Genomic DNA, 20,096 nt, shown 5'->3' with positions numbered 1-20,096 from the left:
AAATTATAAAGTGCTTACAGAAGTCTGCATGCATAAGCCCTAAATGAGGAAGCTTGCTATTCCATTTGCTGTGAATAAATGAGGAAATGTATAATGTTCCCACTCTTTCAACTTAATCAGCATTACTAATTGTCTGCTGTGTTGACAAAGTTGACAACAGCCCTTAAGTTTCCATTAGTTGGAGGTTGTTTAGTTATTTAATTATTTAAATATTTCCTTCCTTCATAACTAAGTGTTTATTAGCAGAAATTCAGTTCTGAAAGCATTGAAACTTCTGTAGATTCTATAGAATAGTCTGCTAAATTAATTAACAAAAGCATGAAACTTAGAAATGTGCTACGTTTTAAGTCAGTACAGTTTATAGATGGATCATTTTTAAAACAAATGGGAATGCTAAATGCTGTAACTGTTCATGTGAGACTTTATTGTGAACCAAAATTAATGTGACAGACCAGCAGATTTGATGGACTTGAAATTTTCCCAGTGAGATGTTAAAAGCACTGTGCAATGTTAATTTGAATAGTTTCTTCTGTTTTCTTTTAAATGCAGAAGCAATTGCTAAAGGTCTTGTTTTTGTTGTTACCTCTTCTGCTACTGTATTCTGGCTTTTTGTAAAGCAGTGTAGAAGTTAAGACTATCAGTTAAGTATGTCTGGATTACTCAAGCCTCGTTCTTTAAGCAAGGAATATAAGAACCTCTCAACAATGCAATTCAGCAGTAGGAATGCCTGCTCCTTCCCTTAGCTCAGCTGTGGGCATTCTGTTCTGTTGTGCTTTGGATTCATGTGCCACATTTGTTGTCAATTACCAGCTGTGATGTTGAGTAGAAAGCTGCATCTCCTACTGCTCCTTGGCACCTAATGATTACTGTGTACAACCAGGGGAAGACTCCTCCAGTGCCTGAGTAGTTTGATGCAACTGACACCTTTTTAAATCTAAGGTTGAGGTTAAGTGGATCTGTGTCCTTTGCTGCTTCATCCTTCTTTAACTTAATATTTACTGAACCTTTTTTTCAAGTATACGACTATGTGTTCACAAAACTATAGAAAGTTGCTTTTAATTTTGCTGGTGATCAAAACAGGCAGGCATTTTGTTTACAAGAAAGTTTTCTTTGGACTTGGTTGATAGTGTGCAGAATACAAATGCCTATGTCCAGTTAAGGTCCTTCTGAAACCGACTGCAGAATGGTAGATGGTGTTTGTGCTTTTTTTTTTTAATTACCTTCTTTAAACCTCATAGATCTATTTATTTTTCAACTACTCAGTATATTTTTACTTAAAACGTTGAGAGCAGCATGCAGCATCATATTTTTGCAGAATTTTTAACTACAAAAAAACCCCCACACTTCATATGGAAGTATGTAGTTGTCCATATTAATTTCTTTTAAAGTGCTAGTTTCTTGGTTTTGTTTCAGTTCTCTTGGTGATTCTGAATAAGCAAAAGATGAGGAAAATCTTCATTTTAGAATATTCAAAACGAAGAAATGCTTAGTGTATTTAAGGGCTAACATTATGTTTTAGTGAGAAGGAAAACTGTATGGCTTCTTTGTGTTCATTAGCATCCTTGAATTATGCCTTTTGTTCTTAAAGGAGAAAAGTTTGAGCAAATTTAAAATGTAGTTTAGCCCATTGTGCAAATATTTTTAAACATTCCAGATCTCTCTCTGTATTCTTTTGTAACAGTTTATGCTCTTGGTCATCACCTTCGTAAAAGTCCCTTTGTCGTTGTCTTTGTTTCTGCGTGTACCTGAACTTGGCCTCCCACTGCAGGAATTACTATAGGCTCTTTGGATATGGTACACTGTTATTTAACTAGGGAATTATCACCAATTTGAATGTTGCTTGCATTCATGAATATTACTTGTTTCATTTTTTATCTCTAAAGCTGTTAATAAACTGGGAGGCAAATATATATGTTGTATTGAATTGTAGTCATATTTATGAAACTGACGATCATAATATTATTTGATTACAAAAAAACCCTACAGAAATCAAATCCATTTTGGACAATTTAACTTAGTTGTTGCAGTGTTAGAATTGTACAAATGTATTACTTCAATACAATATTATAATGTTGATGTTCTTGCTCTTTCTACTGTTATCTTGGAAATGACACACTGTTGCCTCAAGTTCATGTCTCAAAGCCTGCAAGGATGTCTGAAATAAGCATTCATGAGTTGTGCACTGAATGAAGTTTGTTTTATTATTCCTTTGTGTTCATGTGCTAGGCTCAAGAGCGATCAGAGAGTGAAGAACTGGCATATATCAAGCAACTAGTCAGAAAAATCCTCATAGTTATTGCTCGTCCTGCTCGCTTACTGGAATGCTTGGTAAGATGATGCTTCTGTAAGTAAGATTTCTTACTTGCTACTACGGGAAGTTTTGTGGATTAGCATTCAGTTCCCTTTACAGTCATTTTCTGTAGTATCAAACAATTGGTCAAGGCTTCATTGTTTGTGGGATCCTTTTTACTTTTTATTTCAGAAACAATATTCTAGCGGAGACCTCCTGCAGTTGAAATTGGTTCCCTGATATAGAAAATACTTTGTTATTAAATCTCCTTCATAAATTTAGGAAGCTCCAGTTCAAAATGAGTTCGATTTTTCTGTTTTGTTTGACTTCATTACTCTCTTGGGAAGACTTCTTGGGAATCGTAATTGCTTGGTGACTTTCCCTTTGTCCTCCTAAGTTTTATAATTTTGTTGCACTGAACAGTTGCCAGGGCTATAAGCAGCTTGCAGTTCACTCCGTAGTATCATCTCTGAGGGGGAAGGGTTTGAGTATCTGGGTATGAGGGTAGCCTGAGTTATTCTCTGAAGAAACAGTGGAGTTAACTTATGCATGAGCATAGTGTGGGTGCTGGCTTGTGCCAGGCCACTTAGGTGTGTTTCTGTTTCACTTGTCCCTGCTGTGAGAACTGGGGAAGCTAAGGTGCAGGAAGTTGTTCCTACAGACAGAGCCAGTGTGCTTCAGTTGTTCAGCGCTCACAGTAAATGCCCACAGAACACAGTGTGCTTGAGAGGATGGTGTAGACACCCAAATACCATATAAGAGCCAGTCTGAATCCAGCAGGCTTGGCAGAGAGCCTGAGCTGACTTTGTTGAGCTGCTGTGCTTGCCAATACCAGGATTGCAGTGTTGACACTGCAAGCAGCTATTTGAGGCTGGCATGGCTCTGTGTATGTGGGAGCTGCTAACCTGCTGCTAGACTCAAGTTATGCCTGAAAGTGTCATAACTGGGTTTGCATGCCACTGGATCTGAGCTAGTCAATCTTTCCAGCTTAATCTTGGCTCTGTGTTGTGTTTCTTCATCTGTGGGACAGTTAATCCACAACCTAGATTGTTCTGCTCTGGGCATTTTGAGAGCTGACTGTTTTGTTTTGGAAACACCATGTGTCAGTGTTCCCAGTTGCAATTTGTTCATGACTTGAAGTTCATCAGAAATCTAAAATATGCTTCGTGCTCTGAAGCAGCGTTAATGATGTAAAAGTAATGACAAGTTCTACAGAAGAGGATGTGTTAGTATGTACTGCCTCTGACATTGAATCCAAGCTTGCGCTGTCTTTACTGTGTCCCCTGAAATGTTAACTGAGCTATATCTGGAGTGGTCTTCTTTGCTCCTTTCTCACAGTTCGCATAATCCTTCTCCAGGCCTTGACACAAATTCTCATAGAATGTCTTGCTTCAATCTGGTCCATGACTTCTTTATTACATGTTCAAAACTTCTCTTCAACACATGCTGTGGGCTGATAGACCTGGGCTTCTTTGTAGCACTTTATCCTTTCCTCATATGCTCTCTTTTCCCATCTACTCCTGTTCCTAGTCTTATATTTTAACTTGGGTTTTTTTCTGGTGACCCATTTGGCTTCTAGTTCATTCTCTGTAAATGCTAAATTTCATAGCTGGCTAGTCCAAATGTACATTCCTTTGGCTTATGATCTTGGGATTTTGTTCCAGCCTATCACAGTTGAACTGGGACGGCTGTACATCCTGCATTTCTCCCTTTGCTGAGCCTGTTGATGTGAGTGGATGGACAGTGTTTGTCATTTCTCTCAGGAAATGAAATTGTGCTCTCAGTTTTAGTGCTCAGTTGCTTCCAGCTGTATAAAATTTCAGAGCAGCAATGGCAGTGAAAGCTGGTAGAGCTTCTTAGGAGTATTCTTATTTGGAGTCTGTAGAAGATTTAAGCTGAAACATAACAACTCTCTAAGCAGTATGTTTCTTCAGAGGCAAGTTGCTTGAAAAAATCCAGGCAGGCTGTCACAAGACCCACATTTCCTACAGGAAGTGTTAAGCCTACCTCTTAAAAGTCACTGGAATCATTTAATCTTGCAAAACCAGTATTTTTCCTTTTCCATAGCTTCTCTCTAGAAACTTTTAAATAATATTGGCTGATATTTTGAAAAGTCTGTCTGAAATAAGTGCTAGATATGGTAATTACGACCTGTGTATGAACTTCCATAGAACTAGTGGAAATAAATCAACACTTTCATTCGGAGAAGTATCATATACTGTACAGTGAAGTAATCAGTTTTCTTCCAGCTTATTTGGGTTTTAGCTCAAGTGTTGGTGGTATGTGTGTTCCTGTTTGTATTTACATGTTGATCATATAAGTATAGCTTTTTTTAGTTCCATGTGCCAGGAGCTATTGCCAAATGGTGAAAGATTTCCTCCATTTGCAATCACGTCAGTACATGAAGAGTGAAGGACAAAAATTTAGAATTCAAGATAGACGAGGAAATAAATTTCTTACTTCTATTATTTACACATATGTATGCATGTATATGTGTTTACGTGCATTATGTACATAAACACACACACACACATATATATATCTATCTTATATATATCTATCTATATATATCTAAAACTTCATTTAGAAGTGGAGAGCAATATATTTACATAGTTTATTTCAGTAGTAAATACTTGTATGTTACTGAATAATGTATTGCTGGTTACGTCCTTTCACAGAATACTGTGGGGAGTTTGGGAGAAAAGTAACTTCCTATTATAAATGTACACAATACAAAATTTAGTGGCTAATAGCATATAACTTCGTATAGGGATCACAGTGATTGGCTACTAATAATAGAGTAATAAGGAATTGTTTTTAATAAGAAATATCTGTGATAGAAACAGCTTCGGAGTTATTATATTAGGTTCTAATACTTCAGTTTCTGCAGAGAGAGTGATAGTTACTCTTTTTCTTACAGGAATTCGATCCAGAAGAATTTTACTATCTTTTGGAAGCAGCTGAAGGCCATGCTAAAGAGGGTCAAGGCATTAAAACTGACATTCCTCGCTATATTATTAGTCAGCTGGGCTTAAATAAAGATCCTCTGGAAGGTAAGTGCATCTCCTGGCGTAGCTATAAAACATCCAGATGCTTCCTTCCCAGTGTACTGTTGCAATGCTCTGATTGTGCCTCAAGGAATCGAAAGTAAAAATGAGAGCAGAACAAAAAGCATTCACTAACCCATAGGTTCTGTCACAAGCTTAAAGGCATTATAAAGGCCATCTAAGATTTCTGCTATGAATACTATTCACAGATGGGATTATATCAGTGATACTCATCTTCTTTTTCCATTCAGGCAATGTAACTTCCTTATTTTAACTCTAGCTGAAATTTACAGCTGTAATTTGATATCCTCTATTATCCAACTATAGATATTGATGAAACTGGACTGATCTCTAATTTGCTTGTCACTGCTTTGAGCTTACTACCCTCACTGGAAAGGATGTCTCCCTTTCCTATAGAAACTGAAGATAGCTTTTTCTGAGTAACCTGTGTGTCCATAATTAGGACTTACAGAGGGGAAAATTGGCTGTGTTCCTGTAAAATTATTGTCATTGCAGAACATTTTTTGTTGCCTATTTTAAGGACAGTGTTGGTGAAACTAAAATTACTTGTCTCCTCAGCAGACCATCTTCTCTTTTGTACTGAAATCAGATTCTGTTAGTAGTGGAAAGTGGAAACTGGGTTCGTTGCATCCTGTGCTAGTTGCACAATTTGGAGTTCAGCAAAAGTGCTGTCTTGGCAAGTGGATCTAACTGGTGCCATTTTCCTTGTCTTTTGCCTGATGAACGAGGGAGATCTCTAGGAGGGGACTTGGTAGCACAAAGTTTTATTTCTGATATTTAATTATTTTATTATTGTGCTCTAGACAGATTGGGACAACCTGGTAGACTTGCTAGATCTGCCAAAATCTAAGAATTTAACAGAGAAGTAGTCTGTATTAGTAACTCCATAAATGATAAGCTTTGAGAAAAAAATTAAGAGTAGGCTTTTAGCTAGTTCTGTTGGGATTATTGCCACTTCTGCGTGTAAGATGCAAACATTTGTAATCTGTATCAGTCTGAACCTTATCATTCAAACTGTGAAGTTTTATGTAGTACATCAAGGATATGGTGCACAGCTAACCACCTGGTGGTCTAAGATCCTCCTGATTCTTAGAAAATTAATACTAGTATCACACACCAACCACAGAACTCTTGCATCTCAGCAGTTGTAATACTTAGTGTTGTTTATTGGTATTTGGCTGTTCAAGATTACATAGATGATGAATAGCAAGAATTCGTTTTTCAGATGGCATTAATTTTCTAAACGCTTAGAGAAAGTTGTTTGGCAAGAACTACAAATAGGACAGCTTGTTTACTAATGATTCCAGGAAAAGTGTAACTTCTCAGATTTTAGTTTGATACTTAATTTTGTACATAATGAGATTTAAAATGAACTTTATAATATTTGTTTCTAGAAATAGCTCAGCTATCTAACTGTGACAGTGGGACAGCAGAAACTCTGGAGATGGATGAATCAATAACTGTAAGTTTTCTTCTTACAATGCTGCTTTTGCTGAATGAAGAAAAAGATATTCTAAGTCTTCTATTTTTCTTCTGGTGTGGATAAATTAATAGAATGGAGCGATAGCTTCTTAGACTGTTGCAGGGTTGAGCACCATGCCACTCAGCAGATAGGAGACTCATGAAAAATACTACTACATAGCTTTCTGTTTTTCTTGATGCTGCAGTATTTGGCTTTCATGAAGCTATAGTAATCAACACATGAAGGCTGTTTTACTGCAGCTTCCACTGATGACTGTTTTATTTCTGTTTAATGTATTATTTTCCTTCTCTAAGAACTTACATAATTTTTCCATAAAAATAAAGCATTTTAAAACTGTTTCAAGACAGTCTGCTTACAGAGGCAACTAGTGATCAAATTAGCAGTCTAAACAAATCCAAGACATGAGAAGGTAATAAGCATGTTGCCAAAAACATGTTTCAGAAAGCTGTCTTGCAGTCTGGAAGACTGCACATTATTCTTTTGAATCTGTGTTTGGAAATACTTGGCTACAGTCATGAGTATCTTGCAATAATATTTTGTCAAATGCTTGCTCAGGTTAGCAAAGGAAAAATGAGTTGCTGGAGGTGATTGAACAGAATATTGTGGTGGGTTTATGTTCTGTCTATTTGACTTATTTTTATAGTTTGTTCTTACACCTTGCACATTAGTCAACAGTAAATGCAGTTCTAACAATTTATTGTCAATTTTTAGTCCAAATGGATAGAAAAATTCAATGCAATTTTGCAAGGATGCATAGATACTCTAATGGCATTTGAAACTGTTAGTTGAGTTTAAAATACAGGCATAGGATATTGTTAAAGTAGTTTCAACATACTACAGAAAAGGCATTATCCTCTGCTGAAATGTCTTATTATCTTGAAAGGTTTCTGGTCTTCTAGTAAAACACAGGCCTGAGCATTATGTTTTGGAGGGATACTAACAAATTGTAGAACAATCTGAAAGAATAACTAAAATGCAGAAGGAATGTTCTGATTTAGCTAAGAGAATATATAGATGTATGACTGTCTTAGCAATAGCTATGAAACTGTAATTCTGAAGGCTCTGTGCTACACAAATACAAGCAGAAACTTTGCAAAACTGAGAAAATGAAGTATAATGAAGGATAATGCACTGTAATAAGGGAATATAACTGGGGCTGTGATAAAATTGTACAAGGAATGAAAAATACAAGGTGAGTTTCTTGAAATATTGTATTAATATGGAATAAACATAAAATACATAAAATAATATATAACATATTAAATATATAATAGATAATATAAAAATAACTCATGTAAAGTGTAAAGAAGCATGACTTGAAGTACAGAGTAATTTAAAATACTGATAAGTATACAATTAGGAGGGATCCTGACTTGGATATATATATATATATATATATATATATATATATATATATATATAGTAAATAGCCTAAACAGTTTAATAAATTGTCTCTTCCTGCTTTTGCATAGTTTCTTCTATTACCATATTAACTTTTTCTTAACACTGAACTGTTTCTCTAGTATGCATTTCATTGAAAATGTTCCAATCTAGTTTACACTCAATTTTTAATGTTACTGAACTGCCCTTATAGCAATCACAAAACTTTTTGGGGATTTGAAAAGAGTTTTGTATTTTGTAGGTTGGCATAAGACATTCAGGAATCTGCACTTATGCATGTAGACATGCCCCACATCTCACATTTCAAATTTACAGTTGTCTTCAAGATTCATTAAGAATACAGCTAGAAAGAAAGTTGTACTGTATTCAAGATAACTCAGTTTTTAAAATGTTCTTACATAAAAGTTGGTGAAAGTGACCACTATCATGATAGAATTACTGCATTTTTGTTTTCCAGTTTTTTCCTCTATGTGTGTCTCCTTCCACAGTCTGTACTAAGTCATATCACAGCCCTAACATTAGTCAGAAATGCACAACATTTTATGTGAAGTTACAAGTGCTCATCTACTACAGTTACTTCCAGGCTGATTCTGTCTGTGTACTGTCACTTTTACTCAAAAACCAAGGCAATAGCCAGTATGTAGTGGATACCCAGAAGTTTGTAACTCCAGATAGGAATTGACAGTAATTCCCTTTACCAGAAGTCGTCATACCTGTCTGCTGTAACCCTGGCATGTAGATGATGGAACAGACAGCTCCTGTGTAACAGATAGATACCTGTCTGGTGAAGAAGCAGCTTTGCTTCGGGAACTCCTTAAGTTGTTGAAGTTCACTTTAGCCAGAAATGTGGTCAGATCTTTCAGCTGGTTCATTAGACAAATAATACTTGATGTTCTGGTGCGTTTGTTTGTTTCCCAATTTGGGGGAAAAGAATGGTGTACTGACTGTGTTCTTTCTCCTTTTTTTTTTTTTTTTTTTTTTTTTTTTTTTTTTTTTTTTTTTTTTACTTTGAAGAGCTCTAATACCTCACTACAGCTCAGGAGAAAACCTCGAGAAAGTGATTTTGAAACAATTAAACTGATTAGTAATGGAGCTTATGGGTGAGTAGTTCATGTGACTATAACAGCTTTCTCACATTTTTGCTTAACTTCCCATTGTTTCTTACTGTAGGGTTGACTGCGAGGGGCATTTTTTTACACTGTTGTGTTCTTAATTCTGCTTTCCTACTTTGTTACTTACACTTGAAGTTCACAAGAAAAGTTTCATGTAAGGCCTTGTAGGCAATAATGAAATAATGAACTTACTGCAGTAAGTTAAAATACTAAGTGCTACTCGACAAGCATTTTTAAGAAGTAGGTATAATATAATGCCAAAGATAAAATCTGTGTAAAGAAAAAGGCAGGTTTTAAACCACCTTTTTAATTCTGGAAACAGCTTATGCAGATCTGAAACAGGATAGAACTTTGTCTTTAATGGGGGCAGGTTGTTAAAAATGAGTGCTAATTTGACCTGAAACTATTAAGAAGTAAAAAAAAAAAATCCTTAAGTAGATCTGAATCTTTCTTTTTGTTGGGTTTTTTTCTTTCCTTCTCTGTGGACTCTCTTCTATCCCAGAGAGCTTTTAATGAATTACTGTTACGTGGTTGGATTTTCTGGGTACTTGTGAAAATAAAGAACTTACTGCCCAGTGATACGTAAGTTGTTTGTAGGTAACTCTGGAAGGCCAAGAGAGAATGAACATGAAAAGATTCTGTAATTACAGTCCAGGTATTAAGTCTGCTGACAGACAGAACTGCCATTTCCTTTTGTGTTTAGGTGCCCTCTATGAGATCCTCATTTGATTCTACTTCTCAGTACTAAGATGTATTGGGACAGGAACTGATTTAACGTACAGGAATGGGAGAGTTTGTACTGGTTCAAAAAAGAGAGATTTTTGTCTGGTAGTGAGGAACCCATTGTAAGAGAGGCAGTGTTGCAGAACAGCATTGAAGGAAAGGGCTGTGCTGCTCCCCAGCACAAGTCACGTTACACTGGCTCTGTTCTATCCTCCGTCTGCTTGAGGTGGGAAAATGCAGCTACCTGATAGGACTCAGGAAGAGAAAGACCAGTGGTGATCTGTACGGTGGAATTTCGCATGCTGTTTTAATAGCCTTAGGATTATGAGCGCAGTAATGCCTCTCATGTTTATTGAAAGATAGCCCTGAGGTCTAACAGGGCAGTTGATGTCTACTACTTCTGATTGTGACAGCATAGGTAGAGGATATTTGCTTGTATCCAGACCAATTTACATAATTCTGCAAAAAGCCTGCATAAGATGGCATAACTTGAATTGAAGTTATATAAATATGCAAATAAACTTTTCACAGTTCAACCTCTTCACAATTTAATTTTCTCAGAATTTCTGTCTAGGCAAACTCATTACTCTATTCCAGTTACTTCAGATTACCCCCAAAATTTTAAAAGCCTTGCGGTTAGCAGTAGTCCCTGCTCCCATCCCTGGCTGCATCCTTTCTTTCTTCCCTTGGCAGATGCCTAATTTCCTCCTTACCCCCTTTCTTCTCCTATCTAGTTTTCTCTTTGCCTTAGCGGAGTAGGAAAGAATTGTGTGAGGTATGTTCATTTCAGAGAAATGAGTGTCTGAGTCAGTGGACCTGTAAAACTTCCAGTAGTTTTAAGTTAGTATGCAGTGGGGAAAGGAGGGAGTGGTGGTAGGCAGACCTGCTGCAATGGGCAGTGTGAGGTTGGCTGCCAGAAGTCAGATGTTCAGTCCTCTTGCTCCATAGGCCTTATGGCCACAAAATCTCAATGGGCTACTAAGAAATACAGGCTGAAGACAGGTAAAGATTTATAAGGTGGAGAAGAAAGGATGAAAAAAGCCCAGGCTTTCTATGGCACTTAGAATGTAAGCATGTAGAATATGTCTTATATTGTTTGTGGCAGGGAAAATCAATGCTTGACTGCATTAAACGCCTTTTTAATAAGTGTAACAGGAAAAATCATCATAGCAAGCATAATATTTTATGAGACCCTGATAAATATTTGAGGAAAGGGAAAGCTGAGTGAGGGTGAACAACTCAGATCTGGATTCTGTAGGAACTGTTATTGCCTTTATCAAATGTTAAAACAGAAGTATGCTAGTTGTAATTTAACAGTGAAGTTAGAAGTGGAAACTGAAAATCACATTAACTTTAGTGGAGCGCTGTTATTTCTGTGCTTAAGCAAGCAGTGTTGAAGTGGATTTTGTTGGTCAGGATTTTTTGTTTAAATGATTCTTAGAAGAAAAACAGAGAAAGAAAATAGGAGCAAGAAAGACAGTGAAGGTAAAACTGAAAAACAGTTTGGAGCAAAAGGAATACATTCAGTGATCTACTTGAGAACAGACTTTAAAGGTATATACTCAGTGCTTTAAGTAGTGAGATTACTACCTGATTCCATAATGATTCTGGAAGTTGAGTAGGCTTGAACTCAAATTGTTTCAAGAATTTATGTGTGCTTGAAGTTCTCCATTGTGGTAAGTCAGTTAAGAGGGACTTATTATTAGCAGACTTCTAGTGAGTATCATGTTTTTGTTGACATCATAGATAGTGATTAATATACTCTAAACTTGTGGTCAGATTTGAAGAGGGGCATAACAACTATTACCTGCATACTTTTTAACTCTAGAAAATGGAGTATAATTAAGCAGTAGTATCTATTCCATCTGTGAATACAAAGCAGTGAATTGCCCCATGAGCATTTATTGCAGTTTATTACGAGTATAAGCAGCCAAAATAAAAGTTAGTGTTATTATGCTACAGGGCTTTTCTCCCACTTCCATGTTTTTCCAGGCCATTAACTTTTTGAAATAACCTGAATGTTTATGAATTCTGTCTGAACTTCATTGTTTTAGTCTCCAAAATGCATCAGTAGGCATATTTTGTGCTCTGACTTATTTAGTATTCTATTGTAATACTTTCCTTATGTCAGGGATGTAATGGAAGGTTACATTCAGAACCAATTTAAGGAAAGAAAAAAGAAATGTATATTCTGATGTCCTTTATTTTACTGTGTTGTTTTTGTCTTCATTAGTGAAACAGCATGCTTTGCTCGGTAGGGTAATTTTTGGTTTTGGCATACTGTAGTGGAGATTTGTCAGATATGCTAAACTTGATGAGTTTAAATATCAAGTATTGGTTGGGTAAACTGATTTGTAGTGCAATTAAAGGACTGTGTAGTAGATTAGGTGTATCGGGCTGGGAATATACAAGGAGTTAAACAAGCTGTGAATCAGTAAACAAGTAGGACACTGTCCAAGTCACTAATGGTTTCACAAGCTGTCAGATTCTTTTTCCAGCCAGGCAAAACTTATCAGACTTACCAATTTTTCAAAATTTTACTGCAATCACAGCAAAAGTTATTTTTTTTAATTTTATTTATTTAATTTAATTTAATTAATTTAATTTAATTAATTTTAATTTTATTTTATTTTCCTGAATGCAGCATACTACAAATGGGTAAAGGACTATTTCTCGAGTGTTTCTTTTGGCAATACAGAACAATTCTTAACCAAGTTTATTCACAGGGGATCTAGTAGTAGTTTCATTGATGTGCACCTGTATTTTACTGGCTTTCATCAGGGTAGAAGTTGTTACTGTTTGGTGTGGACAGGTGATATTACTGGCTAAAGTATATAACATGGTGAAGCGAGGAGGTCTTTTGTGCCAAGAGAAGAATTGCAGCCATGCTGTTCTCTTCTAATGCTACAGGGCAGACTAGGATATATCCTAAACACTTAGTTCACACAGCACTGGGTGCTTGTCTTAGGTATGCTGTAGGCAACATTGCCTCCTTGCCCTCAAATAAATCTGATTTGATGATGAACGTCATTTAGGTGGGAGGTTGGTGCAGTGCTATTTCTGGTTCTGCTGCTGCTGCTGATCTTAACTATCTGTAAACTCTGCCATAATGCTATAACAAAGAAAGGATGACTTCAGTGCAGGAATTGGGAGAATGTAGCAAGAAGCAGCTTGAGGGAAAGCAAAGGGAATCAGAAAGGCCATCCCAATCTGCTTCATGATTTAAGACAGAAGAATACTTCAAAAGTTGCAAATTGGAGATCAAAATAAACAAATATGGCATACCAGAACTCACTGTGGTTGAACTCAACCTTTTATTTGGAATGTCAGTGTCTTCATCATAGCTACCATCATGTCTTGGTAGCTATGTACTTTACTCTAAGCTTTCCGTTATTTAGGTTAAGTTGAAGTCCCAGGAAGGAGGGGCTTTTCTTTTGTGTTAGTTTGTTGGTTTTTGGTGTTTTTTTGTTTTGTTTTGTTTTGTTTTGTTTCTTTTTAATGTCCACACAACTTTTTTTCCCTCCATGTAACTGCTTGTCCTTGGGAAACTTTTGTGTTCTATTTATTAGTGACATCTCAGCAAATTCTGTCAAAGCATAGGAGCTGAGAATCACAGATTGATCAGTTAGTTAGTACTGATTGCAGTTCCAGTGATGTGCCTTGCTGGTTATAGTAACTAGTAAGCAAGGGAAATGCATAGCTGTGAAATAGGGGCATCCTGAGGGAAGATAGGTAATCTTCATGAGTAATCCTTTGCTTCCATTTAGAGCATAGTTTTATTTGTAACTGTTAAGGTTACTGTGTTATACAAAAGATGTGCATAATTGTGTGCATTTTTATGTACTGAAGGTGATTTAAAACCACTTTAATCAGTACAAACAGTGTATGCATGTATAAGCATGAGAGAGAGAACTGTGTTTCACTTTTTTTGTGAATCTAGTATCTCGAGAATCAGTGACATACATTTTTTCCAGGGGACTGTGGGTAAAGGAATTCTAGTGGAAATTTATATAATTATCTCCCTGCAACTAGAAGTCAAGAGAATCTAATTTAGAGAACTGTGGGAATTGTAACCAACATGTCCCAGATATTTACTGTCTTGAATAGTTCAAACTTATTGATTCTTTGTCTTTAAATATGGTAGTAATTACTCTACAGATGCATATAATGGAAAGTATACTTAAGGTACCTGAAGAACTCCCTTTTTTACAAGCCAGAAGTTCATGAAGGAACTGAAAAATGGAAAAAAAATACACAGTATTACAGGAGATTAAGAAACTTAGGAGAAATGAACAATGAATAGCACCAAAAAAAAAAAAAGATAAAAAGCAAAATGGAAAGAGTTGTACACGAGGTGTGAAGAAAGAAATGTATGTGCTGAGAGTGGAAGGAATAGGCGTGTGAAGCCAGCCAGAAGGCGTAGTGGAGTTGAATAACTTGATCTTTATTTGAGCTTGGGAGGGGCAAGAGAAAGCAAGACTCAGTAGGAGGCAGGAACTAAGGGTGAGGTTTGTCTTGGATTTTGCCCAAGGTGATTTTCCCCTAGTTTATGATGATGTAATGTTTTCTACCTGCCCCGTGCTCAGACCATAGCAAGGGATGAAGGAAAACTTTCAGAATCATTAAGAGAAATTCTCTTGTCTAGAAAAAACACTCCATAAAGCAGAGTAGAAATTGACACTTTTTTCTTTAACTTTGGTAGCTGTGTGAAGATGTATTAACAAAAATAATAAGGCAAGAATTGCTTTTTTTATTCAAGTGCTTGTGTGCTGACAATTGCTTGTTGGGGGGACAAGAAAATGAGTTTAAAAACCACATTGCTGAGTTCCATTTTATCCTTTTTTTCTTTTTTCTTTTTTTTTTTTGTCAGTTTCAAAAAAAAAAAAATTCCATGTTATTTATAAAAACAAAAGAAAAAAACAAATTGTGGTATTTATACACTGGAGATACAGTGTGCATGAATACTATGAGGTAGTTTTAAATCAAAGCTGTTGTCATTTTGACAAATGCAGTGGTTTTGTCCTGTGTGTTTTATGACAAGATTATGTATTTTTCTGAGCCTTGGAAATAAGGATGTTGTCCATCCGAGATTTTCTTTCACTTCACTGCCCTCATCACCTTAATTTAAGTTTATTGGAAACTAATCAAGTTTAGTGGAAACTCTTTACCTGGTAGCCTAGTGAGATTTTGGCTGTTGAGGTGCATTGTAATATCACATTACCAAGTAGTGTATGTGATTTTTTTTTTTTTTTTATTTGTATTACCTACTGGTGACCTACACATGATATGCATCAGTGCTGATGTCAGGGTACTGTACTGAACAAGTACAGATGATACATTTTGCATCTACCAATCGGGGAGAGCCACATCATTGGGTAAACTTCTGAGCAACCTTAATGAGAAACCTATGACAAATTTTAAAATCCCCTGAACAGAGTCTTCAGTCAGATAATTATGACTCACACTTTACAGAATAAACTTTTGCCAAAATGATTTATAATATTCTATCATGGTTGGTTTTCATCTATTGCTCATGAAAACTTCCAAAATCTGAGCTTTGCATCTGTTGCAGGTAGACCATTAGGTTTTTTGTTATCAATTATTGTACTAATTTGTGTTGAAACATAGTGAGGTCTCTATTCATTCTGTTTTGAAAGGTTCATCTACTGTACTAGTTCAGAAACAGGTCTTTTATGAAATACAAATACAATATTTTGGATATATTTACTTCTCAAAAACGTATTTTAAAATATCTTTTTAATACATTTTGTGCTTTTTCTTTTTCTAACCCAATTGGACTTTTTCAGTGCGGTTTATTTTGTGAGACATAAGGAAACCAGACAAAGATTTGCCATGAAGAAAATTAATAAGCAGAATCTCATCCTTCGAAACCAGATCCAACAAGCCTTCGTCGAGCGTGATATCCTGACATTTGCAGAAAACCCTTTTGTTGTCAGCATGTATTGTTCTTTTGAAACAAGACGTCATTTATGTATGGTCATGGAATATGTAGAAGGTAACGTGTTCTTTTTTAGAAGGAATTAGTTTTTTTTAATCATACCATAAAAGAAATAGAACCTTGATGGTGTTTGCATTGAAAGGACCCTCTTGATTTGCTGTGTATTCTGGCAATACAGATTTAGGATCTAAACTCAAGGATAAGGTGACTTTTCTCCTACTCATTATCTCCTAGTGATCAGGATGAGTTGCTGTGACTGTGTGGGCTTCTTTTAAGTAACAGCATAGGCGTTATTGGTTTCCTGCTGAACTATTGCACCACCGTCTCCCAGCGTCATGCTGTTTTGTTTTCAGTGCAGTAGATACTATGATTGCCTATTAAATTACTAAATCTGACTGGAAAAGAAACATGACTACAATTTATGTTTCCTTCTGCAGCATATACATGTCAAAATTTGTTGCACTGTCTTTCAACATTTGTCCTGTTTCCGCAGGTGGAGACTGTGCTACTTTGTTGAAAAATATGGGCCCCTTACCTGTAGACATGGCAAGGATGTATTTTGCAGAGACTGTTCTGGCCTTGGAATACCTTCATAATTATGGAATTGTACACAGGGATTTGAAACCAGACAAGTACGTATATAGAATATAACTGAAAGAGGACTTAGATTGATCAGTATGGGGAATTGTTCCTGGTTATTTTTGATTGTGTTTTTTTTTCTTTTTTCCATTTTCTAGAAATACAGAATCTCTCCTCTATATGTAAATAATATTACAGCAAGTAATTATAGTGAAAAATATGGTTGTTATATCTCCATTTATCACAGAATTGTAGAATATCCCAAGTTGAAAGGAACCTGTAAGGATCCAATTCCTGTTGAAGTCCAACTCCTGGCTTCACACAGCATGACCCAAAAATCAGGCTGTATAACTGAGGCCATTGACCAGACACTTTTTGAACTCTGGCAGCATGGGGCTGTGACACTGCCCTGGGCAGCCTATTCTGTGCCCACTCCACTCAGGTGCAGACCCTGTCCCTTACCCCCAGCTGCCCTCCCCTGGCACAGCTCCATGCCGTTCCCTCGGGCCCTGTCGCTGTCACACAGAGCAGAGCTCAGCGCTGCCCTCCGCTCCCTATGAGAGCCGCAGCCGCCATCAGGCCTCCCCTCAGCTGCTCTGCTCTGTGCTCAGCACACCCAGGGGCCTCAGCTGCTCCTCATACATAGAATCATAGAACTGTGTGAGGCCACACAGTGCAGAGCAGAGGGGACAGCCCCTCCTTTCCTCGCCCACTGTCAGTTCTGGAGCTGGCCCTCTGGGCTGCCAGTGTACACCTCTGCCTCACGTTCAATCTTCTCTTTGTCTTATACTAAAAAGATCAGATAATAATGATTAAAAAAAATTGGAGTTGCATCACTTGGAAGTGATAAGGCACACAAATGTCTTCTTATCACGATACCTGAGGCCAGTGTAGTATTAGTTATCAGCTACCTTAATATCTGAGTTTTTTTCAAATAAATGACCCAACCTGCTACTGGTAGAAAATACCTACCTCATTTTAAAAGCTGAATTTACTCTATTCTCATTATTTCAGGATAATGACTATTTTGTTTTCTTCAAACATCTACCGTTTAACTATTAACACTCCATTATTCTATCTGATTCTATTCAATTGTATATGAAAACTTTGTTTATGTCTCGTAATAACAGTGTAATATTTCTAACCTATTTTGTACCTGGCTAAATTGCTTTTTAAGCTGTCTTTAAATTCTTTCAGTGCTGATGAAACATTTCTCTTGAGTATAATAGTAATAAGTGTATAATCTTTAATGATATCACATTAATTTCTGATCATTTTAATTTTCAGTTTATTGGTAACTTCCATGGGCCATATAAAGCTTACAGACTTTGGTCTGTCAAAGGTGGGACTAATGAGTTTGACTACCAATCTGTATGAGGGTCACATTGAGAAGGATGCCAGAGAATTCCTTGATAAACAAGTAAGATAGAGCTTTTCTCTTTTTTACATTGACTGTTTCATGCAGTGATGTTTTGCCAGCAGAATATACTGTAATACTTCATAATATGAAGTTATTTCTGCATATGTGTTCTGATTGTGTTTGTCAGTTATTTTGATAATGCCCAGCAGATTATGGTAGGCTTTTTTCTTTCTGCATTAGGATCTATTAGTAAGATGAACGACTTGATTGTGTGCAAGTGAACCTGTGAGAAAGATAAATAGAAAACTGTTTTCATAAGGAATTCAGAAGTCTCAGCAGTGTGCTTGTAGAACTGATGATGCATGGTACTACCAGGGGTTCTAAAATCTTTGCTATGGCCCATTTCCCTTTAAGCGTGCCTCATTACCACTGCTCACAATCTGTTCACAGTAAAAATTACTTAAGATAAAGCTATCGCAACTTTTGTGTAAACCTAAAGATACATTTAAATAAAATAAAATATTTGCTGTGATTGACTTTTATACCATATATTGGAAATGAACTGTCTTTTGCTTTACAGACATGCAAACGTGATTGATGCCTGTATGTGTAGATAGATCATAAAAAAATTCATGCCAGCTGAATAGCCTAAAATTTACTGAATGTGATTTTTTTGTTTCTGTGTTATTTTATATTTAAAGATTTAGAAGTCATGTGATATAGCAAGTATTGTTAGACTTAATTTGCCATCATGCTTATTTTCTTTCTTTCAGGTTTGTGGTACACCTGAATACATAGCTCCTGAAGTAATACTGAGACAGGGTTATGGAAAACCAGTGGACTGGTGGGCAATGGGAATTATTCTTTATGAATTTCTTGTTGGATGTGTGCCATTCTTTGGAGATACACCAGAAGAGCTGTTTGGACAAGTAATCAGTGGTGAGTATCATCACATAGAACCAGATTGGTTTGCTGATAAACGTTTCAGTTTATGTCAGTAGTAAAGATATTTACAACTTCACTGATACACTAAGTTTTAAGCTAGTTTGCTCATAAGAGACAACACTGTTATTGTAACATACCATTTGCTGTCAAAGTAGTAAGAATTAATTTGTTCTAAAAGCTGACCTTACCTAATATTCTTGCTGAGTACTGAAATGCAGTAATATAGGGTAAAATAGCTAAGCTGCACTGTTTGAAAGAAGAGAGTGTTGGCATCACAGCAGAGTGTTTTCAGTCTTCAGTAACAAAATTATCCCAGAGAATAAATGGTTAAAATAAATTTGAGTAAATAGGAAAATGCCTCATGGCATGATGAAGAAATTAACAAAGATGTGATAAAACCTTAGAACAAATGTCTCCCAAATAATAAATAATGAGAAAGAGAAGGAAACAAATTCAATTCACATATTGTTAATGATTTCATTTGTGACTGTTTTAGTGTAATGTTGTTCATGTAACAGCTGTTCTTCTTTCATTTAAAATTCAATAGCCTTTTAGATTTTAACCTGCAAGCTGACCTTAAGTATTGTTATGAGGCTTGTGGCAAAACTGAATGATAATTAAACAGAATCATTTACTATCCTACCTGCTGTTTCCATAAATTTCCCAGATGTATTGATGTAGAAGGCCTCTATTTATGCCAAAAGTTTAACAGAACAGCACCTCTGTTACTCAATATTTCCCAGTCGGTATTATGGTCTTCTTAAAAAGTCCGCTAAGACCAAAAAAACCCAAAACCAACAAAAACAAAAATAACTGAACTGCTGTCTCCTTGTTCTCTGAGAACACAGCAGATTCCCATTTGTTCATAAAGAGACCATTTGTCACCGCTCTTTTTTCCACTGATGATGCTGAAAGCCAAGTATGTTTGCAAATTTTAATGGAAAGGATTTACTTTTGATATATTACCATATTCTAGCTGTTTATGGATGTAGAACTGTGATGTTTTCTGATGTCATGCACTAAGGCCTGAGTGGCAGAGGGAATCAACTGCTTAATTAACACAAGCAACAAATGCTGGCTTTGTTCTAGATGTGTCTTGGCTGCCGTATGTAGTCATGCTTTGTTTTCCAAATCAGGTTTAGACTGCTGTGGAAGCTGTAGGCAGGCAAACATGGA

At 36.2% G+C, this 20,096-nt stretch overlaps 1 protein-coding gene across 1 annotated transcript in view; it reads left to right on the top strand.

Annotated features, from left to right (window-relative positions):
• MAST4 (microtubule associated serine/threonine kinase family member 4) overlaps positions 1 to 20,096 on the top strand; it is a 100,807-nt gene that overhangs the window by 59,755 nt on the left and 20,956 nt on the right. The window contains exons 8-15 of the mRNA XM_065739759.1: positions 2,227 to 2,328; positions 5,211 to 5,343; positions 6,753 to 6,820; positions 9,257 to 9,342; positions 15,885 to 16,093; positions 16,530 to 16,668; positions 17,903 to 18,035; positions 18,749 to 18,914. Coding sequence (XP_065595831.1) covers positions 2,227 to 2,328; positions 5,211 to 5,343; positions 6,753 to 6,820; positions 9,257 to 9,342; positions 15,885 to 16,093; positions 16,530 to 16,668; positions 17,903 to 18,035; positions 18,749 to 18,914 — 1,036 coding nt within the window. The remainder of the gene's footprint in view (positions 1 to 2,226; positions 2,329 to 5,210; positions 5,344 to 6,752; positions 6,821 to 9,256; positions 9,343 to 15,884; positions 16,094 to 16,529; positions 16,669 to 17,902; positions 18,036 to 18,748; positions 18,915 to 20,096) is intronic.

Source organism: Cyrtonyx montezumae, unplaced genomic scaffold (genome assembly GCF_038088225.1).
Source record: "Cyrtonyx montezumae isolate F1298 unplaced genomic scaffold, pur_monq_1.0 scaffold_25, whole genome shotgun sequence".
NCBI lineage: Eukaryota > Metazoa > Chordata > Aves > Galliformes > Odontophoridae > Cyrtonyx > Cyrtonyx montezumae.
The sequence above is the reverse complement of the archived record's forward strand: the minus strand, read 5'-3'. Positions and strand labels throughout refer to the sequence as shown.